The sequence below is a fragment of the Theropithecus gelada genome, chromosome 6 (assembly GCF_003255815.1).
Source record: "Theropithecus gelada isolate Dixy chromosome 6, Tgel_1.0, whole genome shotgun sequence".
NCBI classification, from domain to species: domain Eukaryota; kingdom Metazoa; phylum Chordata; class Mammalia; order Primates; family Cercopithecidae; genus Theropithecus; species Theropithecus gelada.
This window is the reverse complement of record NC_037673.1, coordinates 137,887,786-137,914,567: the sequence shown is the minus strand read 5'-3', so window position 1 is coordinate 137,914,567 and position 26,782 is coordinate 137,887,786. Positions and strand designations below refer to the sequence as shown.

The 26,782-nt window shown below is 52.1% G+C and overlaps 3 protein-coding genes across 8 annotated transcripts in view; 2 read left to right on the top strand and 1 right to left on the bottom strand.

The window, feature by feature from the left end:
• Positions 1 to 9,625, top strand: part of ARAP3 (ArfGAP with RhoGAP domain, ankyrin repeat and PH domain 3) — a 28,776-nt gene extending 19,151 nt beyond the window's left edge. For both annotated transcript variants that reach the window (XM_025389357.1, XM_025389358.1), the window contains 14 exons: positions 1,132 to 1,344; positions 1,598 to 1,703; positions 3,114 to 3,261; positions 3,541 to 3,609; positions 4,370 to 4,444; positions 4,544 to 4,658; positions 6,160 to 6,288; positions 6,369 to 6,502; positions 6,730 to 6,812; positions 6,910 to 6,945; positions 7,074 to 7,137; positions 7,248 to 7,385; positions 7,606 to 7,644; positions 8,600 to 9,625. In XM_025389357.1, coding sequence (XP_025245142.1) covers positions 1,132 to 1,344; positions 1,598 to 1,703; positions 3,114 to 3,261; positions 3,541 to 3,609; positions 4,370 to 4,444; positions 4,544 to 4,658; positions 6,160 to 6,288; positions 6,369 to 6,502; positions 6,730 to 6,812; positions 6,910 to 6,945; positions 7,074 to 7,137; positions 7,248 to 7,385; positions 7,606 to 7,644; positions 8,600 to 9,085 — 1,835 coding nt within the window. In that variant the 3' untranslated portion in view covers positions 9,086 to 9,625. The remainder of the gene's footprint in view (positions 1 to 1,131; positions 1,345 to 1,597; positions 1,704 to 3,113; positions 3,262 to 3,540; positions 3,610 to 4,369; positions 4,445 to 4,543; positions 4,659 to 6,159; positions 6,289 to 6,368; positions 6,503 to 6,729; positions 6,813 to 6,909; positions 6,946 to 7,073; positions 7,138 to 7,247; positions 7,386 to 7,605; positions 7,645 to 8,599) is intronic.
• Positions 9,626 to 11,912: 2,287 nt separating this feature from the next.
• On the top strand, positions 11,913 to 24,045 carry FCHSD1 (FCH and double SH3 domains 1). The gene is made up of 20 exons (XM_025388646.1): positions 11,913 to 11,978; positions 12,210 to 12,307; positions 12,913 to 12,958; positions 13,362 to 13,429; positions 13,773 to 13,914; positions 14,001 to 14,137; positions 14,289 to 14,352; positions 15,212 to 15,340; positions 15,790 to 15,912; positions 16,080 to 16,175; positions 16,596 to 16,715; positions 17,124 to 17,228; positions 17,381 to 17,542; positions 18,172 to 18,300; positions 18,397 to 18,480; positions 18,648 to 18,765; positions 18,900 to 19,120; positions 20,251 to 20,338; positions 21,600 to 21,655; positions 21,773 to 24,045. Exons 1-20 carry the CDS (start codon positions 11,958 to 11,960, stop codon positions 21,836 to 21,838), a joined length of 2,073 nt encoding a protein of 690 aa, XP_025244431.1. The 5' UTR covers positions 11,913 to 11,957; the 3' UTR covers positions 21,839 to 24,045.
• On the bottom strand, positions 22,264 to 26,781 carry RELL2 (RELT like 2). 5 transcript variants are annotated; one of them, XM_025388650.1, is made up of 8 exons: positions 25,943 to 26,781; positions 25,267 to 25,506; positions 24,805 to 24,870; positions 24,643 to 24,709; positions 23,695 to 23,880; positions 23,049 to 23,424; positions 22,901 to 22,934; positions 22,277 to 22,673 (listed from the first exon to the last, which is right to left on the bottom strand). In XM_025388650.1, exons 2-7 carry the CDS (start codon positions 25,448 to 25,450, stop codon positions 22,902 to 22,904), a joined length of 912 nt encoding a protein of 303 aa, XP_025244435.1. In that variant the 5' UTR covers positions 25,451 to 25,506; positions 25,943 to 26,781; the 3' UTR covers positions 22,277 to 22,673; position 22,901. The 5 variants fall into 5 exon arrangements, with proteins under 5 accessions (XP_025244433.1, XP_025244432.1, XP_025244434.1 ...); XM_025388648.1 differs by having other exon boundaries at positions 22,264 to 22,673; positions 22,901 to 23,424; XM_025388647.1 differs by having other exon boundaries at positions 22,275 to 23,424.
• Position 26,782: the final 1 nt, after the last annotated feature.

Here is a 26,782-nt window from a genome sequence, read left to right as displayed (position 1 = left end):
TATGTTCTAAGCCACTGCAAACATTTTTTTTTTTTTTTTTGAGACAGAGTCTCGCTCTGTCGCCCAGGCTGGAGTGCAGTGGCCGGATCTCAGCTCACTGCAAGCTCCACCTCCTGGGTTTACGCCATTCTCCTGCCTCAGCCTCCCGAGTAGCTGGGACTATAGGTGCCCGCCACCTCGCCCGGCTAGTTTTTTGTATTTTTTAGTAGAGACGGGGTTTCACCGTGTTAGCCAGGATGGTCTCGATCTCCTGACCTCGTGATCCACCCGCCTCGGCCTCCCAAAGTGCTGGGATTACAGGCTTGAGCCACCGCGCCCGGCCCCAAACATTTAATTAGTGACTACTAAATCACTGCCCCAGGGGAAATACAGGGTTAACTTCCTGCTAGCCTGTGGTTACAATAACATTTTAGTCAACTGATCAATATGTATCCTTGTTGTATGTGTTTTTCTGTGTAAAGAGACCTTATTTTATATATATTGTTTGATTTGTTAACACTGAACCCAAGGCCAACAGCACTGTAACTCATGCCTGAAGGAAGCTAATCTAACACATGTATTTTCTCTGTAAGGCATGTCACAGCTTTCTCACACGTAGAAACACTAGACAGCATTTCAGCACTATACTTGGGCCATTTTAAACAGTGAAATCACCAACAGAAAGCACAAAAATATGGCTCTAAATATACCATTAAAAGGATACACTTGTTTAGAGTAAGAACATGCACATTGGGGAGGGGACTTAAATTTTTCTTCACTCTGTTCATAAATGATGATGAAAATGCCAAAAGTATTGATTTTGGGGTTACAAATAAATTTTAGCAAGTAGGAGAATGTGCAGATATGGAATCCACAGATAATGAGGATGGACTATAAAGTGATTTCAGAGAGTGCTATTTAAAAATAAAAGTGGTGAGGAAATACAGTGTCATGGGGGTTGTTACATGTGACAGTGAGGTCAGAGAAGGACTTTCTGAGACCTGAGAATGAAGACCATGGAGGCATAGAGCTCCTCCTCTCTGAATCCATGCCCCCATCAGCCACATACCACATAGGGAGGCCACGGATGGGCCATGATGGGTGGTGGTAGCCTTTGCACCATGGTGAGCAGAGATGGCTGGCTCTCCTTAGGGCTCCGGCTGGAAGGTGTATACCGGAAAGGGGGCGCTCGTGCCCGCAGCCTGAAACTCCTGGCTGAGTTCCGTCGGGATGCCCGGTCGGTGAAGCTCCGACCAGGGGAGCATTTTGTGGAGGATGTCACTGACACACTCAAACGCTTCTTTCGTGAGCTCGATGACCCTGTGACCTCTGCACGGTTGCTGCCTCGCTGGAGGGAGGCTGCTGGTACTCCTAAGATCCCTGAGAACCAAGGCCCAACCAGGATTTCTGCCTTCCCCCACCAGAATCCATGGTTTGGCAGCCCTCCTCCCCATCACTTCCCACCCTGGGGGATCATCCAGAGACTTGGCTCAGGGGGAGGTGGGAAGGGGGCAGAGACACATCCATCCTGCGTTTGTGTCTAAAAATCCCTCCCTCCATACCAGCTGCCACTCTTTCTTCCTGGGTCCTCCCCAACCCTCCTCCATTCCATCCCCAGAGCTGCCCCAGAAGAATCAGCGCCTGCAGAAATATAAAGATGTGATTGGCTGCCTGCCGCGGGTCAACCGCCGCACACTGGCCACCCTCATTGGGCATCTCTATCGGTCAGTATAGCCAGACCCTCTGCAGGACCCTTCCTCACCTCAGTCTGACCCTGCACTTTCATTCATTTATTCATTCATTCATTCATTCATTCATTCCACAAACAGTTGTTAAGTGAAGGTATCATAGCATCAAGGTTCAGAGAATGGATTTGGGGGATCAGGCAGACCTAGGCTTTAATCTGGTGCCATCATTGTAGCTGTGTGACTTTGGGTAAATTACTTGTACCTCAATTTCTTCATTTCTAAAAGGAAGTAATGGATGATGTAATGAATCATATCCATCTCATAGGTTATGAGAGAGTTAAATGAAGGCTGGGCGCATGGTGTCTCACGCCTGTAATCGCAATACTTTGGGAAACTGAGGTGGGCGGATCACCTGAGGCCAGGAGTTCAAGACCAGCCTGGCCAACATAGTGAAACCCAGCCTCTACTAAAAATACAAAAATTAGCCCTGCGTGGTGGTGCATACCTGTAATCCCAGCTACTCAGGAAGCTGAGGCACGAGAATCACTTGAGCCCGGGAGGTGGAGGTTGCAGTGAGCCAAGATTGTACCACTTCACTCCAGCCTGGGTGACAGAGACCCTGTCTCCAAAAAAAAAAAAAAAAGAGAGAGAGAGTCAAAATTCATTAAATTCTTAGTACAGTACATGCCAGTACATCTGGCATGTCATAAGCCTTCAGAAATGGTTAGCAATCAATATTATTTTGTTTTATTATGTGATGTCAGGGAAAGCATTAGATATAAGAAACACAAAAATGAATAAGATGCACATCTACCTTTACCAATCTGTTAGGAAGACAGGTCTTTGAGCAATTCTGGGGAGAAACCCTTTCTGTATTGCACTGATTACACTATATTACAGGGGCCAGGTGTGGTGGCTCACACCTGTAACCCCAACACGTTGGGAGGCCAAGGCAGGAGGATCATTTGAGCCCAGGAGTTGGAGACCAGCCTGGGTAACATAGTGAGACACCCCATCTCTACAAAAGATAAAAATAAATAAATAATAAAAACATACTATATTATAGGGATTGGTCAACTACAGGTCCATGGGGCCAAATCCAGCTTATTGCCTATGTTTATAAATAAAGTTTTGTACATAAAGTGTAAAGCCACACCCATTCATGTATACATTTCCTATAGCTCCTTTCATGCTGCAGCAACACAGTTGAGGAGTTACAACAGAGACTGTCTGGCCTGCAAGCCTAAAATGTCTACCATCTGTCCCTTTACATAAAAAGTTTGCTGATTCTTGCCTTATCTGTCTCCCCTAGACTGGGAGCTCCTTGATGCCAATATTGTCTTACTACTGTATCCCAAGCACTTAGCCCAGGCATACAATAGGGATTCAATAAGTGTTTGCTGAATGAATGGCTACATTGATGAAGACCCTGGCACCCCTCTGCAGGGTGCAGAAATGTGCGGCTCTAAACCAGATGTGCACGCGGAACCTGGCTCTGCTGTTTGCGCCCAGCGTGTTCCAGACGGATGGGCGGGGGGAACATGAGGTTCGGGTGCTGCAGGAGCTCATTGACGGCTACATCTCTGTCTTTGATGTAAGACTTTCCTGACCTCTAACTCACAATCCCTTTCCCCTACCCTCACAGGACCCAGAGACTCTGGATCCTGCTCACCCCAACAAGCCCCCAGCCCAGGCCTCTGGTGGCCCACTACACCAGGAACCACCTCCCACAACCTCACTTCCAACATCCTCACACCCTTGGTTCTTAGCTCTTCTGGCCTCCAACCCTTTTAAACAGGTCCTCCTTGGCCTTGAGATCTTCCCTGCAGATCCTCTTCCAGCACCTCAACACTCTCTTTTGGCTCTTTCACAGATCGATTCTGACCAGGTAGCTCAGATTGACTTGGAGGTCAGTCTTATCACCACCTGGAAGGATGTGCAGGTAACTCGTCCTGACCTTAGTCTCCTGAATGCGGCAGGAGGAGACATCAGGACAGGAAGCTGACTTTCTGCCCAGCTGAGGAAGTTTCCTTTCCAGCCTGTCCTTCGGGACACTAGCACTCAGCTCTCTGGGAGACAGGGGAAATCCAATGAGAGAAGTGCTTTGGGGAGTGGGGTTTGGTTAGGGTTTGCTCCATTTGTTCCACCATGAGGATTCTTCCTGGTGATAATCTTGGCACTGGATAGTTTGTTTTGGTTTTCTGTGGGAGCATCAAGTGAGACCTTACTACTAAGTGTAAGAGATCCAAGGAGGAGTTAGTAAAATCAGACAAAGCAGTGAGAATAATAATAAATATAATAGCAAACATAACTGAGGACTTATTATATTCCAAGCACCTCTAATCTCATGTTAGTATCATACAACTCCATGAAGTAGATAGTCTCATTTTTTTCAAATAAAGAAACTGAGGCTTAGAGGGTCATTTATTCAAGGTCACCCTGTAGCGAGTGGAAGAGACCAGGCAGTCTGACTCCACATCTGTCCTCCCAACCACTCTGATGCCTTGGGGAGCACATATGCAGCCTAAAGATGCAGTTTTGCCACTTCCAGAGTTCTCCCTTTTAAGAGCCTGAGTGACATTGGGGTTGGGAGGAGATCTTTGTTGGAAGAATCGCTTATGAGGCAACACGAGGAACCCTCTGACTTTGATTTCTTTTGCATCCTTTTTTGGTCCTTCTGACTTTTTTACCCCTCCCCTCAGCTGTCTCAGGCTGGAGACCTCATCATGGAAGTTTATATAGAACAGCAGCTCCCAGACAACTGTGTCACCCTGAAGGTTGGTCCTGAGGGGATTGGAGGGGAAGTAAGAGGATAGTGAGGTTCCAGGGGCAATGGCCTGAGCAGCATGGGTTCTCTGCTCTTGCCCTGACCCCAGGTGTCCCCAACCCTGACTGCTGAGGAGCTGACTAACCAGGTACTGGAGATGCGGGGGACAGCAGCTGGGATGGACTTGTGGGTGACTTTTGAGATTCGCGAGCATGGGGAGTTGGGTGAGTATGACCATGCCTGTGTGTTCATGCATGTGTATATGCCTGTGTGTGGTTGTGTGGTCAAGGTCATCAGTGACTTCATGTTACCAAATACAGCGGACTCATCCACTCATCCATGCGAGGGGACATTCAACACAGTTGACTCACTCCCTCTTTCTCAGTATTCTTCCATCTTGGCCTTAGTGACCCCCACAAGCTTGTAGTTTACCTTCTACCTTAAAGGGAGCTTCTCTTCCTCTTTTGCCCAGATTCCAAATGTTGGAGAGACCCCCGGCTCAATCCTGGGCCCTTTTCTCTCATCTATCTACATTTCTCCTTGGATGAACTAACCTATTCTCATGGTTTTAAATGCCATTAATAACCCGACGTCCAAATTTATATCTCTGGCCCACATCTCTCCTCTCAGCTCCAGACTCACATATCCAAATGCCGACTCGACACCGCCACTTCTGACAACCAACTCAAATGTAAAACATCTAAGACCAATTTAGATGGTTTCTAGTCCCCTTTCCTAAAAAAAAAGTCTAGGCCATTCTCCAGTTTTTCCCAACTCAGTAAATGGTACCACAATTCACCTGGTGATTAAGGCCAGAAACCTGGGAGTCCTCTGGGACTCCTCCTTTTGTGTCATTTTCATACCCAACTCACCAACTAGTCTTGTCAATTCCATTAGAATCAATCATTTCTCTCCATCTCCACTGCTACCACCATCCTAGCTGAAGTCACCATTATCTTTTTGTCAACAGTAACCACTAAAATGCGTGGCCCCAGAAAGGGGATAGCTGGACAATGTTCCATGCTTGCCTCCCTACAGTCAATTTTCCACGCAGCAGCAAAGTGAACATTTCAAGCATAAATCAGCTCATATCCTTCCTATGGTTAAAACCCTTCAGTGGCTTCCCATTGAACTTAAAGTATCATTCCAGTCCCTTACCAAGGCCCACATGGCCCTGAATGTCTGGCCCCTGTGTCCTCCATGCCTCATCTCACATCACCTGTTCTCGTATCTATCCTCTTCGTTGTAGCTACATTGGCTGTTTACTTCCCCAAATACATCTTTCCTGATTGACAGCCTTTGTTCTTGCATTTTGTCATGCTTGAAATCTATCACCCAATCGTAGGATGGCTTGCTCTTCCTAATCCTTCAGATCTCTGAGTCTCATCTTCAAGTGCCACTTTTGAAAGGTCTTGCCTGACTACCCTATTTCAGTTGCTGTGCTGTTGCTCGCTCAGCTTATTGTTTCTTGCAAAGCAATTATTTGTCTGCAATTATTTTGTGTCTGTACCCTCACTAGACTGTGTGCTTTGTGAAGGGAGGCCATGTGTATCATGCTCACCACTGTATCCCAGGGCCAGCACAGTACCTGGCATAGAGACAGTGAAAAATAAATGTCTGTGGTTGGATAATTGAATGGATGAATGAATGACTGGTGAGAGCTGGACTGGTGAGGGCTTAGTATGAATATTCTGATTGATATATACCCTCACCTTACCCCTTAAGAGCGGCCACTGCATCCCAAGGAAAAGGTCTTAGAGCAGGCCTTACAATGGTGCCAGCTCCCAGAGCCCTGCTCAGCCTCCCTGCTCTTGAAAAAAGTCCCCCTGGCCCAAGCCGGCTGCCTCTTCACAGGTGAGCCTCCTTCCTCTCCCCAGCACCCCCCAGGTCTCTCCCCTAGCACCCTCGATCCATGATTGCCCATCTGTGCCCAGGTATCCGACGTGAGAGCCCACGGGTGGGGCTGTTGCGGTGTCGTGAGGAGCCACCGCGCTTGCTGGGAAGCCGCTTCCAGGAGAGGTTCTTTCTGCTGCGTGGCCGCTGCCTGCTGCTACTCAAGGAGAAGAAAGTGAGGCCCTGGGGCCAGAGGCATGGGATGCTGGGTGGCCATGGAGAGGAGCCATGACTGCACCCACCCTCTGACTCCACAGCCCATACTCTCATCAATCTCATTGCTTTTCTGCCCCCTACTTCTGAGACCCTGTGACCACAGACCCCATTGCTTCCATGACATCTTGACCTCATTAACCATGATTTCTCATCTCCCGATCTTACTGACTCTGTTTCTGTTCTCAGAGCTCTAAACCAGAACGGGAGTGGCCTTTGGAAGGTGCCAAAGTCTTCCTGGGAATCCGCAAGAAGTTAAAGCCCCCAACACCGTGAGTTTTCTTCCCCAGCCCACACTTCCACGACCTTCCTGCCTTCACCCCCCTGCCCTTTCTGACTGCCCCATCACTATTCGTCTTTGTCTCCCAGGTGGGGCTTCACATTGATACTGGAGAAGATGCACCTGTGAGTACCTCCTGCCCTGGCTTCTCTGGCCCAGCTCTGCACTCTGTCTTTTCTCCTCCCTCTTTCTATGCTCCATTCCTATAGCTGTGACCCTCTCTCTCCCTCTGATTCCACTCTGATCACCCCAGCTACTTGTCCTGCACTGACGAGGATGAGATGTGGGATTGGACCACCAGCATCCTTAAAGCCCAGGTGAGGGGAAGGAAAAGGCTGAGGGCTGGGTCTGTGGTCCCCCTGGGGCCCAGCTATCCTCCTCAGTGCCTTTCATGCCCACTGGTGCCAACCCCTCACGCTCCCACCAGCACGATGACCAGCAGCCAGTGGTCTTACGACGCCGTTCCTCCTCCGACCTTGCCCGTCAGAAGTTTGGCACTATGCCTCTGCTGCCTATCCGTGGGGATGACAGTGGAGCCACCCTCCTCTCTGCCAATCAGACCCTGGTAAGGCACCCCAGTCTGCCCCAACCCCTGATTCCTGCTGTAACCCTTGTCACGTTGCAGTAGGGAGTGGTGTGCCTGCTAGCCTGGTGCCACCCTATGCTCACTGTCCCCCTCCCTTCTGCCTTCTTCACCCCCATTCACCACTCCTGTCTCCTGTTGCTAGTCCTCACTGTGTCTTTATATCTTTCCCTCCCCTTGTCCCCACCCCACCTGTGTCCAGCGGCAACTACACAACCGGAGGACCCTGTCCATGTTCTTTGTGAGTATTGTGCCTGCTCCAGCAGTATGCCTGTCAACCCTGTGTTCCTCTGTGCTGCCTGAGCCCCGGATGTGCTCTGTTTTCCTCATGATGTAGGCCATCAGGGTGTGTGTAGGCCATCGGGGGGTGTGTGTGTGTGTGTGGGGGGGGGTGTGTGTAGCCCATCGGGGGGGGTGTGTGTGTGGGCCATCAGGGTGGGTATGTGTGTGTGTGTGAGAGAGAGAGGGAGAGAGGAGAGAGAGAGAGAGAGAAAGGGAGAGGGAGAGGGACAGGACAGAGAGAGAGAGGAGGCCAGAAAGAATGAGGAAAATGAGAGGTATAAGGTGCGGTAATAAAAGGAGAAAGTTCGGGCACAGTGGCTCACACCTGTAATCCCAGCACTTTGGGAGGCTGAGGTGGGTGGATCACCTGAGGTCAGGAGTTCAAGACCAGCCTAATCAACATGGTAAAATCCCGTCTCTACTCAAAATACAAAATTAGCCAGATGCGGTGGCGCATGCCTGTGATCCCAGCTACTTGGGAGGCTGAGGCAGGAGAATCACTTGAACCTGGGAGGCAGAGGTTGCAGTGAGCTGAGATCACACCACTGCACTCCAGCCTAGGCAGCAAGAGTGAAACTCTGTCTCAAAAAAAAAAAAAAAAAAAAGGGGGAAAGTTGTCACAGAATCTGTGAAATAGAAGGAAAGTGATGAAGTAAATGCATTTTGGAGTTAGACAGACCTGGGTTCAAACCCCAGCTCTGCCATTTACTCATTATGTGATGCTGGGCAACTTAACCCCTTTGCATTCAGTTGACTCTTTTGTAGTGTAACCCACTGCACAGGGTTGTTCTAGTATTATACATGCCAAGTATTTTACAGCATCTGGCCCAGAGGAAGAGCTCAGTAAATGTTAGTGATTAATAATCTGGTAACTTTAACTCTGTGCCCACTCCTGCCATCCCATTCCCATTCAGCCGATGAAGTCATCCCAGGGGTCTGTGGAGGAGCAAGAGGAGCTGGAGGAGCCTGTGTATGAGGAGCCGGTGTATGAAGAAGTAGGGGCCTTCCCTGAGTTGACCCAGGACACTTCTACCTCTTTCTCCACTACACGGGAGTGGACAGTGAAGCCAGAGAACCCCCTTACCAGCCAGAAGTCCTTGGATCAACCCTTTCTGTCCAAGTCAAGCACCCTGGGCCAGGAGGAGAGGCTACCTGAGCCCCCTCCGGGCCCCCTTTCAAAGAGCGGTCCCCAGGCACGGGGGTCCCTGGAGGAACAGCTGCTCCAGGAGCTCAGCAGCCTTATCCTGAGGAAAGGAGAGACCACTGCAGGCCTGGGAAGTCCTTCCCAGCCATCCAGCCCCCAATCCCCCAGTCCCACTGGCCTTCCAACACAGACACCTGGCTTCCCCACCCAACCCCCCTGCACTTCTAGTCCACCCTCCAGCCATCCCCTCACATGACCCTAGGACCAGCAGTCTGAGAGGGTAGGTACCAGAAGACCCAGAAGCTCTCATCATGGCACTGTTGCAGCTTCCTCTGGCCCGGCTGGAAAGACTCCAGAATCCAGTGTGGTGCTGTGGAAGGAGCATTGGACTGAAGGCTTCAGTGGCTGCGTGTCCCAGGACAGGTCATGGCTCCTCTCTGGGCCCAGCCCATTTATCTGTACCATGAGGTAACTGAAGTAAGGAGAGCAGTGAATGTCAAACTGTCAGAGCCATAAGCCTCACATATTTTCCCTCAACAAGGGCAGCTCCTGCTTTATGATATGTAGGGGTTCTGTGAGAGATTTTGGGTTTTAAAGGAATGGTTTTATTGCATTAAAGAAAAAAATGCTTTGGAAACCAGAGGCCTGGATGATGTTAAAGTCTATCCTGTCCCACTTCCTACATTCTGGGACTACAGTGAAGCCTGGAGTAGGGAGACTGATTGAGTTTGGGGGCTGGGACCAGGGGAGTCAAAAATAGATGAGTAATTGTCAATAAACCTTGGAACCAAAAGACTACCATTCTCATTCATTCATTCAACAAATATGTATTGTGCACCTAATTGGTCCCAGGTCTGGGGATATAGCATGAACAAAACAAACAGGGCCCCTGCTCTTATGGATCCTCCATTGTGGAGGGGAACAGAAAATAGCAAATAAACACATAAACCAGTACTTGAACAAGTGAGTTTAGTGCTGTGAAGAAACTGAACCAAAGTGATGAACTTGAAGAGTGATTGTGGAGGCCAGGCGCAGTGGCTCACACCTGTAATCCCAGCACTTTGGGAGGCTGAGGGGGATGGATTATCTGAGGTCAGGAGTTTGAGACCATCCTGGCTAAGATAGTGAAATCCTGTCTCTACTAAAAAAACAAACTTAGCTGGTTGTGGTGGCACGTGCTTGTAATCCCAGCTACTCAGGAGGCTGAAGCAGAAGAATCACTTGAATCTGGGAGGCGGAGGTTGCAGTGAGCCGAGATGGCACCATTGCACTGCAGTCTGGCAACAGAGCGAGACTCCGTCTCAAAAAAAAAAAAAAAAAAAAAAGTGATTGTGGAAATGGCCTTTGGACTGGGTGGATGGGGAAGGCATCTGTGAAGAGTTGCAAAGGGAAAGAAGCTGTTGGAGGAGACAGGTGGAATGCTGGAATGAAGAGATTCCGGAGAAAGAAAGCGGGCATGAAGAACGCTCTGCACTGGAAGGTACTTGGTCTACTGAGGGAACAGCAAGGAGGCTGGAGCACAGTGAGCGGACAGTGGGAGGAGAGTACAGGCTGAAGTAAGAAAGACCAGCAGGGTCTTCCATGCATAGTCTTGAAGGCCATGGATTCTATTTGGATTTTATTCTGAAGCAATTGCATTTTAAGCAAGTAAATGATGAGATCTTATTTCCCTTTAAAAAAGAAAAAAAGGTTGATCACTCTGCTGTGTGAACAGTGGGTTGGGGTGGGGGAAGTGTGGAAGTAAGGAGACCAGATATTAGACCAGAAGTCTAATAATGAGGGCTTGGACTAGGATAGTGGTCTTGGAAATTGAGGGAAGTGGATCAAGAGGTTTTTGTTTGCTTATTGTTGTCTGAAATAGAACCTGTAGGACCTACTGATGGATAGAATGTAGGAGTAGGAGAAGGCACACTGACTCTGGGTTTCTGGCTTAACTAACTGGAGGAAATTCAGTGCCATTTAAAACGTTACCGGGGGAGGATCACGTTGAAGGAGCTTTAAAAGCTTTAGCCGGGTGCGGTGGCTCAAGCCTGTAATCCCAGTACTTTGGGAGGCCGAGACGGGCGGATCACGAGGTCAGGAGATCGAGACCATCCTGGCTAACACGGTGAAACCCCATCTCTACTAAAAAAATACAAAAAACTAGCCGGGCGTGGTGGCGGGCACCTATAGTCCCAGCTACTCCGGAGGCTGAGGCAGGAGAATGGGGTAAACCCGGGAAGCGGAGCTTGCAGTGAGCTGAGATCCAGCCACTACACTCCAGCCTGGGCAACAGAGCGAGACTCCATCTCAAAAATAAATAAATAAATAAATAAAAGCTTTAAAAGTTGAGGTTCCTATTAGATACACTAGCAGAGGTGTCAGTGGGGAGTTGGAGTGTGAATCTGGAGTTTTGAACCATGTCAAGGTTACTGGGACAGGTGCCTGAGCCAAAGGAGCTTCGGTGAGGAGGATGAGGAATGGGGGAGAGGCTCCTCAGAAAGCAGTGCTAGGGCCGGAAGATCCTAAAGATGGCAGGGGCTTCCTGCGCATCTCCCAGCTCTCGCCGACTCACTGGTATCGTTTACTTTTCAGTAGGGCCCAGACTTTTTACCTTTGGGCCTGGTTCCTTCCTGGATCCAGGCATCTTTCTCACCCTGCTCACGCTGGCTTTTCCAGTTAAGCGGGAATTAGGAAAAGGTCTGGGACCAGCCCTCTCTTCGTCAGATGCATCTTTGCTCAGGTGCCCAGTGACTCAGTTTCCCTGGTCACACATTGAATTCCTCATCATTAGCTCGGGGACTGGTGATCTACATATGCAAATGAATAATTATCAATAATTACAGGCTGAATCAGTGGATACACTACAAATAGAACTCAAGGCGTCTTGACTCAGATGCCTAGGGTTCTCCCCACCGCCCAGCGGACGCTGCGTCCGCCCCGCCGCCCGGACCCTTCCGGGGTATTCGCAGCAGTACCAGGTTTATTTTCTTTGCTGCCCGCTCTCGCTTCCGCGCCCTGCGCCGTCGCCGGACAAGTCGTGGGCGGGCAGAGGGCGGGGCCTGGCCTGGCCTGGGGCGGGGCTCCACAGTGGGCGGGGCTTCCTCGAGTTCCGGAGTCCAGTCCCTGGCCGCCTTGCTGGAGCGGAGATGCAGCCACCGCCCCGAAAAGTGAGCTTGCTCCTGAATGGGGACTCCTGGCGGGCTGGGGGAACGGACGGAGCTAAGGGGGCACCCGACTTGGGGTGGGAGACGGGAAGTCGGAAGGGATCAGACCCCAAACCAGAAGTAACAGAGGAAAGAGCTCAGCCCCTCCCTGGCCCCGCCCCCTCACCGCTCCCTGCGCGGAGTGTTTTTTAGGTCCTTGCGCCCGGGGTCTTCATCCTCTCCTTGTCCCCGCAGGTGAAGCCGGCCCAGGAGGTGAAGCTTCGCTTCCTGGAACAGCTGAGCATCCTTCAGACCCGGCAGCAAAGGGAGGCGGATCTGCTGGAGGACATCAGGTAGCCCCCTAACCCTCTTCATTTACACTCACCTTCGTCGTTGTGCGCCACTTCTCCCCAACATACGTCTGCCGGGGTGGAGGAACAGGGGCCAAGAGCTCCCCAGCCGACCCATCCACAGCCCTCACCCTAGGCTTGGCCTCTCCAGATACTGGATAGGAATGCTCCCCAACCTAACCCCCCCCCAGCCCCCCCCCACATAAACACAGGAACTCTCCCTCAAAGCCCTTGACTCCACACTACTGCCCCCAACCCTACAATCAACCTTAGAGCAGAATCCCTCTCCCTCTTCCAGACCTGTTGGAAGGCTGGCAGACGTCGTACCCAGGCCCCCATCAATCTTCACCTCTAAGCCCACAGATGAACCTCTGGGTTGGGGAGGATCCTGCTGGGGCCCAGGGCAGTAAGGTGAGGGTTTCCTGTGTTGCGGCTGCCTGAGGTGATCTCAAGGACTCCCATCAGTCCCATTCCCTCTGGGTGCAGTTACGCTCTAGGAACCTGGCTCCCCCGGCTTCTTCCTGCCCAGAGTAGAGGACTGAGGATGGGCGAACATGCCCAAACATAACCTTATCCCCCACCTCACCCCCCACCTGCAATCTCCGCAGATCCTACAGCAAGCAGAGGGCAGCCATTGAACGGGAGTATGGGCAGGTATGGGACTTTTTTCTGTACCTTACCTCTTGTTCCAGTCTCCTTTACATCACCAGTAATGTCTGTCCATATCTATCCCTATTGTGGTCAAGAGCAGATGCTAGAGTCAAGCAGACTGGTGTCAGATCCCTGTTGTGTAATTATAGCCATATGGCCTTGGACCAGTTAGTTAACCTTTCTTGACCTCAGTTTCTTTCTCTGTAAAATGGGAATAAAAATAATACCTTACCTTCATGTAGGGTTGTTGTAAGGATTATACAAATTAATGACTATAAGGCATTTAGCAAAGCAAGTGGCACATAATGTACCCAAAGGAAGGTATGATTATACTCTGATCTCATATTCTCCCAGTTGGGGTGGGTCTTTGAAAGGGAACTTGGTTCTGTGATGGCTTTTTCACCAGGCACTCCAGAAACTGGCTGGCCCATTCCTGAAGAGGGAAGGGCACCGGAGCGGCGAGATGGACAGCAGGTGGGCCCTATGGAGGGGGCGGGCCACAGGGACCAAAAAGTGATGGGGAGCTCAGCCCCAGGAGCCTGTGGAGATGAAGGCCTAGCAAGTGGGGAGGGCACGTGAGCTGTAGGTAGAGCTGACACAGCAGCAGCAGAGGAGCTGACCCAGCAAGGACACTGTGGGTGGGGTGGAGGGCAGGAGTGAGGCTTGTGGCTGAGCTAATGGGCTGATCGATTGATGGGCTTACAGACAAGGGAGGATGGGAAAGCACTCTGTCTCCCATGGTGTTGGTCAGGGGGCGGGGGTGGTCTCATGAAGCTGTGGAGTGCTCTCCTCCTTAACACAGACCTTCTCTGGGGAGGGGCAGGACGGTGTTCGGTGCCTGGCGCTGCCTGCTGGATGCCACCGTGGCTGGGGGCCAAACCCGGCTCCAGGCGTCCGACCGATACCGTGACCTAGCAGGGGGTACAGGGCGGAGCGCCAAGGAGCAGGTGCTTAGGAAGGTATGGCTCAGAGGATGGGGTGAAGGAAGAGCTGGCTTGGGACCAAAGGTGGTCTAGGTCAGGACTCTGTGTATGCATCCCAATAGGGAACAGAGAACCTCCAGAGGGCGCAGGCCGAGGTGCTGCAGTCTGTCCGGGAGCTGAGCCGAAGTCGGAAGCTGTATGGGCAGCGGGAACGTGTGTGGGCCTTGGCACAGGAGAAGGCAGCTGACGTCCAGGCCAGGTGGGGTCATGTAGAGTGAGGAAGCCCAAGGTGGGGGAACAGGGAGGTGGGGCTGTGTAGGGGTGGAGCCAAGTCACCAAAGCAGGGCCTGACTCTGATCTCATATTCTCTCACTTGGGGTGGGTCTGACTCCTTTCCCTCATCTGCACAGGCTAAACCGAAGTGACCATGGGATCTTCCACTCTCGGACCAGTCTCCAGAAACTGAGCACCAAGGTTCGAGGGATGAGGGCATGAGTGTGGGGCAGGGAAGAGAAGGGCAGAGTAGTCTAGTGGTTTGGAACCTAGGTGCATAAGTATGAAAGATTGGGTTGAATCCAGGCTCTCCTACTTCCTGGGTGGGTGACCTTGGTTAATTTACTTCATCTCTCTGAGCCTTATTTTCTTCTATAAAATGGAAAGAATACCCTTCTTTTTCAGTCCTTTAATATGCATTTATTGAGGATCTGCAGGTACTAGGCACTGTTCTAGACACTATGGATAAGTGGAGAACACTACCAACAGAGTTCCTGCCCTCACAGTCTGGTTAAGAGAGACAGACAGCAAATAAATACTTAGATTAAGATGAAAATAAAACAAGGTACTATGGTAAAGAATAACAAGGGGGTAGAATTTAGAGGGAGGCCTCTCCGAATAGGTGGCCTAATTGTCAAGAAGGAGCTGGCCTTGCAAAGATCTAAAGGAAGAACATTCCAGAGAGAAGAAATGATGAGTGCAAAGGCTCTGAGGTGGGAATAACTTCGTAGGCTCGAGGAATTGAGAGGAGGCCAGTATGGCTGGAGTACTGTGAGCAAGGGAACAAGCACTTGAAAAGACGTTAGAGAGGTTGTGGGGGTCAGCTCATATTGAACCTGGTGGACCGTGGTAAGGACAGTGGATTTTATTTTAAATGCGTGCAGAAGGCACTAGAGGATTTTGAGCAGGAGTTGTGAGTATGCAACATTTTTAGTGTAGTGCCAGGCACATAGTAAGCACTCAATAATGTGAGAATCCATTCTGGATCTGGCTTCTCAATTGGTCTTGGAAGGACTCAAGGGGTCTAGGGCTTCCTATTGACATCAGTTTACTCTCCTAGCTGTCCGCCCAGTCAGCCCAGTACTCCCAGCAGCTGCAAGCCGCCCGCAATGAGTACCTGCTTACCTTGGTGGCTACCAATGCCCACCTCGACCATTACTACCAGGAGGAACTGCCAGCTCTGCTCAAGGCCAGTCTTAACCCAAACACCCCTGTCCCTCAGCAGGGAGGGAAAGGAGGACCTCCCCCTTGCTTCTTGATCCCCATGACACTGGGCGGTGCAGGGGATCTTGTCTGCTTACAGTGGGTAGATGATACATACATGGGCTCTGGTTCTGCTCCTAGCTGGCTGCATGGCATTGTACAGTACACGTAACCCTTCTGAACCCCAGATTCCTCATCAGGGATGACGCTTTCTCTGCCTATCTTATAACACTAGTTGGGCTCAAAGGAGAGAATGGATGTTAAAGTATGTTTTAAACTTCTAAGTGCTCTGCACACGAGGGCCTTTCTCATGAAGAATGTCTTCTTCCCTCCTTCCTATATCTCATGACCATCACCTGTCAAATCTGGAACAAGCCTATTTTACAGTAGAGATCTGGGGGAAGGGTGGTGTTAGTATCTTGGGGTTCTTTCTAGGCCCTTGTCAGTGAGCTGTCAGAACACTTGAGGGACCCCTTGACCTCCCTCAGCCGCACTGAGCTGGAAGCCGCAGAGGTCGTCCTGGAGCATGCCCACCGTGGGGAGCAGACAACCTCCCAGGTGAGGGCTGTGGCCTCTAAGAGCTTCCCTAGGGATCCTTTTTACCCTTCCCTCCCAGTGCAGCCCTCTTTCCTTCACACATTGTCCTTTTTCTTCCAAGAAGTGCTAGGAACAGGGTTGGAGAGTGAGCCAGTGAATGAGTGACTTTGACTTTTCCCAACCCCTAGGTAAGCTGGGAGCAAGACCTGAAGCTGTTTCTTAAGGAGCCTGGTGTATTTTCCCCCACCCCACCTCAGCAGTTTCAGCCAGCAGGGACTGATCAGGTGAGACCTTCCTGCTTGTTGGAACCAGGCCACATATAAAGGGGACTATGATTTAGGCCTCCTCCTCCATTATCCTTGTCTTTACGTTAACTTAGTGAGTATTACACCATGGAGAGGGGGTTTCAGAATTCCAACTCACCTCCCTCCCACCAGGACACACACACACAAAAAACACACCTCAGGCCACCTTTCAGTCACTTGACTGCACCATCTTCTTCATTCTACCTCTGTCCCTCGACCTGGATCCCATTTCTGAAGCTCTGTATCTCTGTGTCCACATTACCTGTATCCATGGCCATAGGCATGTGCCCCTTCCTCTTTGTCCTTGTCCTTGGAGGTCAAGACAGAGTGGAAAAAGGAGAGAACTGGAGAGAAGGAGCAGCCTCAGGTCCTCCTCACAGCACCCCCTGACCCATTCAGGTGTGTGCCCTGGAGTGGGGAGCAGAAAGCATGGCTGGCGAGAGTGGCCTGGAGAAAGAGGTTCAGCGCTTGACCAGCCGAGCTGCCCGTGACTACAAGATCCAGAACCATGGGCATCGGGTGAGGTGGGGGGCACAGGTGTCATGTGCACCTTCTTGTCTCAGCAAGAAAGGCTGAGAGAGGGGATCTTGGAGCCATTGAGGGTGTCATGGAACTACAGAGGGGAGGGAAAGGTATTGTAAGGTAACAGTGTGGCACAATAGTTAAGAATAGTTTTTGGAGCTAGACCGACATAGGTTCAAATTCTCTTCTGTTGCTTCCTAGTTCTGTAACCCCGGGTAAGGGAGTGACGTAACCTCTCTGGACTTCAATTTCCTCATCACTAAAGTAGGGCCAATAATAGCGCCCACCTCATAGGGAAGATTAAATGACATAATGTATGTGATACAACTAGCAAAGTACCAGTCCTGTAGTAAGTCATGCCTCACAGTATTTCCACCCACCCCTGTTCTCTGCCTTCCCAACCAGGTACTGCAGCGACTGGAGCAGAGGCGGCAGCAGGCTTCAGAACGGGAGGCTCCAGGCATAGAACAGAGGTTACAGGAAGTGCGAGAGAGCATCCGCCGGGCACAGGTGAGGCACACCCCTGAGGTTAGAGATCTCACCTTCTCAGGCAAGCCCCACTCCCTCTACTCTTTCTGATGGTGGGAAGGAGGGAAGGGAGAAGCAGAGAGTAGACACTGCCATCAGCCAGGTTCCACTAACTTCCTTCCTCCCTATGCCAGGTGAGCCAGGTGAAGGGGGCTGCCCGGCTGACTCTGCTGCAGGGGGCTGGCCTCGATGTGCAGCGCTGGCTGAAGCCAGCCATGACCCAGGCCCAGGATGAGGTGGAGCAGGAGCGACGTCTCAGCGAGGCTCGGCTGTCCCAGAGGGACCTCTCTCCAACCGTGAGCTCCTCCCCTGACACTACCCATCCTTACTTAGAAGTGAAAAACTCCAGTGGAACGCAAACCCTATAAAACTGGAATCACAGTTGTGCCTAACTCAAAGGGTTATTGTGAGGTTTAAGTGAAATCATTCATATATAATTCTTTACATAATTTCTGGCATAGAATCCTCAGTAAATTTTTATTATGAGCATAATAGAATGATTAAGAAGTAGGGTTCTGGGGCAATCTGTAAGGGCTTTGAGTACCAGCCACTCCACTTATGAGCTGTGCAATCTCGAAAAGTGACTTAACTTTTCTGAACCCCAGTTTCCTCATAAATAAAGTGAGGTTAATAGTTGTGCAAAACTATTAGCACTGGGTCATTATGAAGATTAAATGAGACAATATATACAAGATACTTTGCATTGTGCTTGGCACATAGTATGCACTCAATTGCTGTAACTCTGCTATTACTGTTGTTATTATCCTACTCTGTGGTGACTGTGGTTGTATACATGGTAAGTGGATGGGTGCAACTACCTTGGAGGGGGATCCATGGTGTCCTTTACGGGAAAGATGGAAGAGTGGGAGATAGAACCAGTGCTTGAGAGCGGGCCCCATATGAGGTCTGTTCTTTGCCCCTCTAGGCTGAGGATGCTGAGCTTTCTGACTTTGAGGAATGTGAGGAGACAGGAGAGCTCTTTGAGGAGCCTGCCCCCCAAGCCCTGGCCACTAGGCCCCTCCCCTGCCCTGCACATGTGGTATTTCGCTATCAGGTATGAATGGGGGTGGGGACCTTTGATGGGGGTGGGGACCTTTGATGGGCAAGGGTCAGGGACAGCCAAGTCCTGAATCCTTCGTGTGTGGCCCAGGCAGGGCATGAGGATGAGCTGACAATCACGGAGGGTGAGTGGCTGGAGGTCATAGAGGAGGGAGATGCTGACGAATGGGTCAAGGTGGGTATGGACCCTGGGCTCTGACCTTGGGTTGGGGGCAGTAGGAGGGACTTCTCTGTGGCCCCCATGGACCCTTCTAGGCAAAGCTAGAAGCCTGAGTAGAGGAGAGCCAGGGTCATGGACTGCTGAGGTAAATCTAATATCTGTTCACATTGCTGGGTGAGCAGGCTCGGAACCAGCACGGTGAGGTAGGCTTTGTCCCTGAGCGGTATCTCAACTTCCCGGACCTCTCCCTCCCAGAGAGTGGCCAAGACAGTGACAATCCCTCTGGGGCAGAGCCCACAGGTAAGAAAGGGAAATTTGGGGTTAGGGGACCCTGGGTATGGTGAAGAATTGTTAGGGGTTGTAGCCCTGGGGTGTCACAGTCCTGGGGCACTGCCACCCACCTCCCTCTCACCGTTTCTCCTGGGCCTCTGTAGCATTCCTGGCACGGGCCCTGTACAGCTACACCGGACAGAGTGCAGAGGAGCTGAGCTTCCCTGAGGGGGCGCTCATCCGTCTGCTGCCCCGGGCCCAAGATGGAGTAGATGACGGCTTCTGGAGGGGAGAATTTGGGGGCCATGTTGGGGTCTTCCCCTCACTGCTGGTGGAAGAGCTGCTTGGTCCCCCAGGGCCACCTGAACTCTCTGACCCTGAACAGGTGAGGCTTACCTTCTCCCTGAACTACCCAGGCACCTCTGGGTTGACCCTTCCACCCCAGTAAAGCCTCATATTCATTTTAATGCCCCCTCTGCTCCCCAGGTTTACCTCCTGTAGTGGCCTGGGCCTCCCCATCTCCTATGGGTGGGCAGGGGAAAGGGAAACCAAGGCAGCCTTCATAGGAGTTTGGGGGTCCTACTTTAGTGCTGGATAGATCTGAGTTCAAATTTCTATTGTATAACTTGGGCAATGATTTAATCTCTCTGAGCTTGTTTCTTCACATGTAAAATGGGGATAATACCTACTTTAGCAGGCTCACTGTCATAATTAGAGATAATCGAGGTAAAGCCCCCCCCCTTTTTTTTTTTGAGACGGAGTTTCGCTCTTGTTGCCCAGGCTGGAGTGCAATGGGGCGATCTCGGCTCCCCGCAACCTCCACCTCCCGGGTTCAAGCAATTCTCCTGTATCAGCCCCTCTAGTAGATGGGATTATAGGCGTGTGCCGCCACACCCAGCCAATTTCCTATTTTTAGTGGATACAGGGTTTCTCCATGTTGGTCAGGCTGGTCTCGAACTCCTGACCTCAGGTCATCCGCCTGCCTTGGCCTCCCAATGTGCTGGGATTACAGGTGCAAGCCACCATGCCTGGCCGAGGCAAAGCCTTTAGTGCAGTGGAATGCAGAAGGTGTTTCAATATAAGATACCTATTGTTATAATATATATACATACAGCAGAAAGAGAATAGGAGTGGGCGTCAGGAGACCTGGGTTCTAGCCAGCACTCTGCCAATAACTGGCTCTATGATTTTGGACCTGGCTTAACCTGGGTCTCACTTCTAACACAGGAGTCATATTAATAAAAATGCCTACCTCATGGGGTAGTGGTGAGGATTGAATGAATTAGTACATGTGAAGTGCTAGTAGAACACTTGAGACATAGTATACATAAGCGTTCAATACATATTGACTGTTGAATATCTGTCAGCTACACCCCCCCCCCCATCTTAATGCAAGCATTTGGCCACTTCCTGTGTTGGGAAGTGATGAGGAAGGAACTGAAGATGGGATGAGAGGAAAAGCTGGTAAAACCTCCCCACGTGCCAGGAATAACTGTGTGCCCACCCCACCTCCAGATGCTGCCGTCCCCTTCTCCTCCCAGCTTCTCCCCACCTGCACCTACCTCTGTGTTGGATGGGCCCCCTGCACCTGTCCTGCCTGGGGGTGAGTGGAAGGAATTGGGAGCCCTGGGAGGCTAACAGATAAGGAAGAAGGAGGAAGCTTGGACTCCCAGGTCACGGTCTGGTCCTCTCCATGCCCTCAGGCATCTTGCAATAAGGTCTATTGCAGCTTGGTGGAGAGCACTTGCCTGGGCTCTGGAGCCAGGCTGACTGGTTCAGATCCCACTCTGTCATTTCCAAGTGTGTGACTCGAGGTGGGATTCTGAACCTGTCTGGGCCTCAGTTTATGTTCTTTATGAGGTAAGGAAAAGGTACTAGCTCATTGAATTGTTATGAGAGTTAAAAAAGATGCCTGTGGACTACACAGCATTGTGCCTGGCACACAGTAAGTATTCAGTCACTATTTTAAAAATTAGCTAAGTTCTCTCATGGTGTCCTCCCCATATGCACCTTTTGCTCCTAGTGTCCAGATACCTAGCTTTGTATCATTTTTTCTGATGCCCACTTTTTTTTCTTTTTTAAATGTCTATAGCAGTTTTATTATTATTTATTTTAGATTCAGGAGGTACATGTGCTTGTTTGTCATATGGATATACTGCATACTAGTGGAGATTGGGCTTCTAGTGTACCTGTTACTCAAATAGTGAACATTGTACCTGATAGGTAATTTTTCAACCCTCACTTCTGCCTCGATTCCTACCTTTGCCTCCTTTGGAGTCCTGGGAGTCTGTTATTTCCATCTCTATGTCCATGTGTAGCTGTTGTTTAGCTCCCACTTATAAGTGAGAACATGCAATATTTGGTTTTCTGTTTCTGAGTTAGTTCATTTAGGATAATGGCTTCCAACTCCATTCATGTTGCTACAGACGACATGATTTCATTCTTTTTAATGGCTGTGGAATGCCTGCCTTTTCTAAAACCTTCTGGTACTCCCACCTTGTCCACAAGGAGTCTCCCTCCCTGGAGTTACCATCATCTCTCCACCACCCCAAGTTCACTTTGCATGACTTAGCACTTAGTCATTTATTGTGTTTATTGAGGTTTCATTATTGGTTTCTTGACAGCCACTGGGGGTAGGAGCGCTATGTATCCTATCTGCCTTTGTTTTATACCTTGAGCAGAGCTGATTATACAGCAGTTACCCAATAAATGTTGAGGACAGTGGATAGAGTGATGGATTTTATGGTCTAGGATGGTGACCATTAATTTAGCAAATATTTATAGAATGCCACTTTCCTAAGTGCTGGAGATACAGCATTGAACAAAACAAAGTCTGAAGACTGACTTGTGGTTCTTAATTCCAGACAAAGCCCTGGACTTCCCTGGGCTCCTGGACATGATGGTACCTCGACTCAGGCCGGTAAGGGCCCTTGCCTTGGAGGAGATTGTATGTAGAGGGGTTATTCCAATCAGTCCTGTTTTGTCTGGTATACCCTTAAGAGGGGACTCTGGAGCACTAACTGTGTGTTCCCTACAGATGCGTCCACCACCTCCCCCGCCGGCTAAAGCCCCGGATCCTGGCCACCCAGATCCCCTCACCTGAAGGCCAGGGAATCCTTGACCCCCGGTGATGCTGCTGTCCCTATCTTCAAGCTGTCAGACCACACCCTCAATGATCCAGAGCAACACAGCCAAAACCTGGAATCTCCCTATTTCCACCCTCACCTCCAAGGGTAGAAACTTGCCCCTTCCCATTTCTGGGACTGGAGCCCACTCCTTTTTTTCCCATTGTCCTATCATCTCTAGGACTGGAACTACTCCTTTCTCTTCTGCCATCACCCTATCTAGGGTGGTGAAATACCTGAAATCTCTGGGGCTGGAAACCATCCATCAAAGTCTCTAGTGGTTCTGGCCCACCTCTTTCCCCACCCTGGCTCCATGACCCACCCTACTCTGGATGCCAGGGTCACTGGGGTTAGGCCGGGGAGAGGAACAGGCCTTGGGAATCAGAAGGCGCTGGAGCCAGGATGCGAAGCAGCTGTAATGGTCTGAGCGGATTTATTGACAATGAATAAAGGGCACGAAGGCCAGGCCAGGGCCTGGGCCTCTTGTGCTAAGAGGGCAGGGGGCCTATGGTGCTATTGCTTTAGGGGCCCACCAGGGGCAGGGGCCTGCTCCCAGCTGCCACGCTCTATCATATGGAGCGAGGTGTTGGGGAAGGCGGGTCAGGCAGCCTGTTGCAGGCAGGGGAAGGAGAAGAGACTGAGGGGCCATGACCTCTCCTGAGGCCCCCAGCCTGAGACCGTGTAACTCCAGGTGGAAGCTGAGCTGGTCCCTCAGCTGGGGGGCAGTGCTGTCCAGTGGAGGGGAGGGCCTTCACGCCCACCCACACCCTGGCCCTGCCAGCTGGTAGTCCATCAGCACAATGAAGAAGGAGACTTGGAGAAGAGGAAGAGTAACAGTATTGCTTCCTGTTCAGGCTGTATCCAGCTTTTCCCCTGGGGCTGCAGGACCTTCCCTACCTCCACCACCAAACCAAGGGATTTATAGCAAAGGGTAAGCCTGCAGTTTATACTCTGGGGGTTCAGGGAGCTGAAAGGCTTAAGTAGTTTAAGTAGGTGATGGGAAGATGAGATTACCTCATTTAGGGCTCAGGCAGACTCACCTCACATACCCCCTGCTCCCCGTGGTAGGGACACCTGAGAGAAAGGGGAGGGGTCAACGAAAGAACAGGAGTAGGTCATATCAGTGCCCCCCAAGAGTAGAGAGCAATAAGAGCCCAGCCCAGTACAGTCCTGGCTGTGTTTTCCTACCTGGTGATCGGAAGTGTCTGGTTTGCTTTGCTGCCCATTTGCCTCTTGAGTGGGCAGCCCTGGGCTTGGGCCCCTCCCTCTGTCCCTCAGTGTTGGCTCTGCAGAAGCTCTGGGGTTCCCTTCAAGTGCACAAGGGGCTAGGCTGCTGTCCCTGAGTCCTCCATTCTGTACTGGGGGGCTGGCTAGGACCTGGGGCTGTGGCCTCTCAGAGGGCAGCCTCTCCATGGCAGGCATCCCTGCCTTGGGCTGCCCTCCCCCAGACCCCTGACCACCCCCTGGGTCCTGTCCCCCACCAAAGCCCCAGCTCCTGTCCGTGGGGGAGCCATCACGGTGTTCATGCAGTCCATAGCGCTTCTCAATGTGTGTCACCCGGAACCTGGGAGGGAAGGGAACACTGGGGTTTAGGACCACAACTCAGAGGCTGCTTGGCCCTCCCCTCTGACCAGGGACATCCTGAGTTTGGTGGCTACTTCCCTCTGGCCTAAGGTAGGGGAGGCCTTCTCAGACTGTGGGGCACATTGTGTAGCGTGACTTCCGCTGGAGCTCCCAGTCCAGGAGGAAAGAGCCAAGGCCCACTTTTGGGATCAGGTGCCTGATCATTGGGCCCCCTACCTCAACCTCACTTGCCCTGGAGCACCTGCCCCACCTGCCCACAGAGAACACAGTGGTCTCCCCTGTCCGGGGGCGGCTTTTTCCTTCCTTGGAGCGTCCCTGACGGACAAGTGGAGGCCTCTTGCTGCGGCTGCAATGGATGCAAGGGGCTGCAGAGCCCAGGTGCACTGTGTGATGATGGGAGGGGGTTCCATCCTGCAGGCTGGAGGTGGCATCCACACTGGACAGCAGGGAGGAGGGGAGCAAGGGTAACATTTCCATTTCCCTTCATGTTTTGTTTCTTATGTTCTTTCAGCATGCTCCTTAAAACCCCAGAAGCCCCAATTTCCCCAAGCCCCAACATTTTTTCTTGTCTTTATCTAATAAATTCAATATTAAGATGTTAGTAGGCCGGGCGCGGTGGCTCAAGCCTGTAATCCCAGCACTTTGGGAGGCCGAGACGGGCGGATCACGAGGTCAGGAGATCGAGACCATCCTGGCTGACACGGTGAAACCCCGTCTCTACTAAAAAAAGACAGAAAACTAGCCGGGCGAGGTGGCGGGCGCCTGTAGTCCCAGCTGCTCGGGAGGCTGAGGCAGGAGAATGGCGTGAACCCGGGAGGCGGAGCTTGCAGTGAGCTGAGATCCGGCCACTGCACTCCAGCCTGGGCGGCAGAGCGAGACTCCGCCTCAAAAAAAAAAAAAAAAAAAAAAAAGATGTTAGTGACCACATGTTCTTCCTCCCAGGGCTATTTGCTAAAAAGAACATTGCTTAACCCAAAGGAGTGGCACTAGAGGTAAATGTTAGGTTTGATGACATCTAGATGAGAGAGATGTTTTGAAGGAATCGAGATTTCTACAAAACTTCTTTCTTCCTATAAGTTAGCCAGCTTTGCCCTTCCCCCAACCCCATACATGCAAGGAGACTGGGAGAGGATTGTGCTGGAGGAGAGGATACTCTCCAAGGCAAGCTAAGTCATGCTGGCCCTTGTTTCCAGCTTACCTGGACAGCTGCACTGTCCCTTCTCCTTCACTGTCCCCCAGCATCTCCTTCAAGGCCTCAGCATTGGCTGAGGGAAGAAGGAAAAGAGGGAGTCAGTGAAGGTGGAGGTCAGGGCAAGAGAAGGTTGGAGAAGGAGGGAGCAAGGGGCTATGCTAGACCCACCTTCATTTTGGATGATGCAGCGAACAATCCTCTCTACTGTGTCCTCATTCATGTCATCGTCCTCAGCTGAAGGATGAAAGAGATTGGCAAGGAAGCAGGAATGAGTCAGCTTTGGGGGAACATTACCTGGTGGCTCCCATCATTTATTGCTTAGGACATACCCTTTTACCTACTTGCTATCATGCTGGACCTCAGCATTTCAGGGACCAGAAAAGATGGGGACACCAATGCAAGCCCAAGACTACCATCCAGAGGACCCTTGCTGCCCATGCTGCCTTCTCTAGTTTTGCTTTCAGAGTGGTGTCACCCCACTTGCTAACTCAAGAGTGCATCACTAAGCTTCCTGAGCAGGCTTGATCAGGATTTGGCCTGGGTCTGCTGGTCAGGGAGGCAGAGGTGAGGGGCAGAGGTGTGGGGAGAAGGATGAAAGGTTACTGAGCCAGGGTTCCAGGCTCCACTCACGGGGCTGAAGCTGGGCATCGTCAGGCTCGGAGCCCCTCGACGTGCGGCAGCGGTAGCCCTTCTTCTTGAGCACGTGGCAGATCATGAAACCTACCAGGCCCATGAGGAAGAAGACCAGCACAAGCAGGAAGAGCATATACAGCCCATGTTGGGGCGGTTCCAGGTCAGGCTGTGGTTCCGACATGAGGCCCTGGGGGGCGAGCGCGGGCCAGGGCGCCTCCTGGGTTTAGGGGGCTGCAGCTGGGAATGGGGGAGGGGTAGGAATGCAGTCCTCAGGCTCTGAAACAAGCACGTCTAAGACGTTCGGCTAAGGTCCGGCTCCACCCCCTACCCAACCAGGGAGCTGTCCGGGCCAGGGGTGCTGTTTCGTCAATACGGCCCAAGGCAAGAGGTCAGCGGCTACGCAAGCTCTCTACCACGACCCTGGTCCCGCTTCCCCGACGCCCCGAGCGTTCCCCTTTCCAACTCGTTCGCGCTTCCGTCCCTCCCAAGGACACTGCAGCACGAGATGGGACGGAATTCTTAGGCGGCGGGAGCAGAAATCGTGCCTGAGTCAGCGCCCGCACCTCCTCCGCGCCGGCCTGAGCCAGGCCTCTGCAGCCCCCTCCTCTCAGTACTCCCGCACCCCTCTCCCTTTTTGGTTTCTCCCACCCTGACCACCTGGCCCACCCGGTACCGGTGATTTGGTTCTGGTTCCGGCTTCTGCTCAGGTTCCGGCTCCAGGGGCGTCCTAGTGCGGCTCGGGGCCCCCGACGCCCTTCCGGCGCTCATCCCTTGATTCCTCCCCTCCCCCTTCGCCGCCTCACCGGCCCCGGGCTGTGGCTGCGGATACCCGCGCCGTGGCAGGCGGGGGGAGGGAAGGACAGAAAAGGATGCGGGCTGACTGAGAGCGGCGGCAGGCTCCGGGCAACTCCGGCCCTGGGTCAGGGAGATCGCCTCCGCAGCCGCCCTGGCTTCCCAAATGCCTTCGCCCGTCGCGGGCCCAGGACCAGGAGGCGGAGCGCAGGTGTGCGGGGCGGAGAGCGTGAGCTCTGCGCGCGCGTGACTGCGCCTGGCCCCCCCGGGGCAATGTGTGGCGCCGAGTCTAGGTCCGGGTAGGGGACAGGAGGTCCGGCGTGGGTGTTGTCCACTGGTCTATCCGCTACGCCTGGCGCAGCTCCTGCCCTCAGATGCCCCGACCAAGCGGAGAGTCAGGAATCTTCCCCGAGGGCTGGGGGAAGCCGGCTTTCTGCACCTTTGAGGGACGGAGTGGCGGGATCTTCGGAGCTTCCTAGAGAAGTGACCACGGCCTGCGCCCGGTTTGGGACAAGCGGCTGGATGGGATGGCTCAGCTTCCCGAGGATCTGACCCCCGGCCGGAGAGAAATGGCCCTCGCATCCTAGGAGCGATGCTACCAGTTCCCCGCCCAACCCGGGACGCTCAAAGCCGCAGCTCCCGGGAGAGCGGAGCCAGGCGAGGGGCGGAGCTCCCCCGGGGGCGTGGCCTGGGTGTGGCTGGAGGCGGGACCGCAACGCCC

Excerpts from the sequence above, each read along its gene's own strand:
- FCHSD1 (XM_025388646.1), top strand. The coding sequence starts at position 11,958 with ATGCAGCCACCGCCCCGAAAA. Across the intron at positions 13,430-13,772 it reads AGCGGCGAGATGGACAGCAG|GGGCAGGACGGTGTTCGGTG; the intron begins GTGGGCCCTATG and ends TTCTCTGGGGAG. Across the intron at positions 15,341-15,789 it reads AACTGCCAGCTCTGCTCAAG|GCCCTTGTCAGTGAGCTGTC; the intron begins GCCAGTCTTAAC and ends GGTTCTTTCTAG.
- RELL2 (XM_025388648.1), bottom strand. The coding sequence starts at position 25,450 with ATGTCGGAACCACAGCCTGACCTGGAACCGCCCCAACATGGGCTGTAT. Across the intron at positions 24,710-24,804 it reads CTGCATCATCCAAAATGAAG|CCAATGCTGAGGCCTTGAAG; the intron begins GTGGGTCTAGCA and ends TTCTTCCCTCAG. Across the intron at positions 23,425-23,694 it reads ACTGTGTTCTCTGTGGGCAG|GTTCCGGGTGACACACATTG; the intron begins GTGGGGCAGGTG and ends CTTCCCTCCCAG.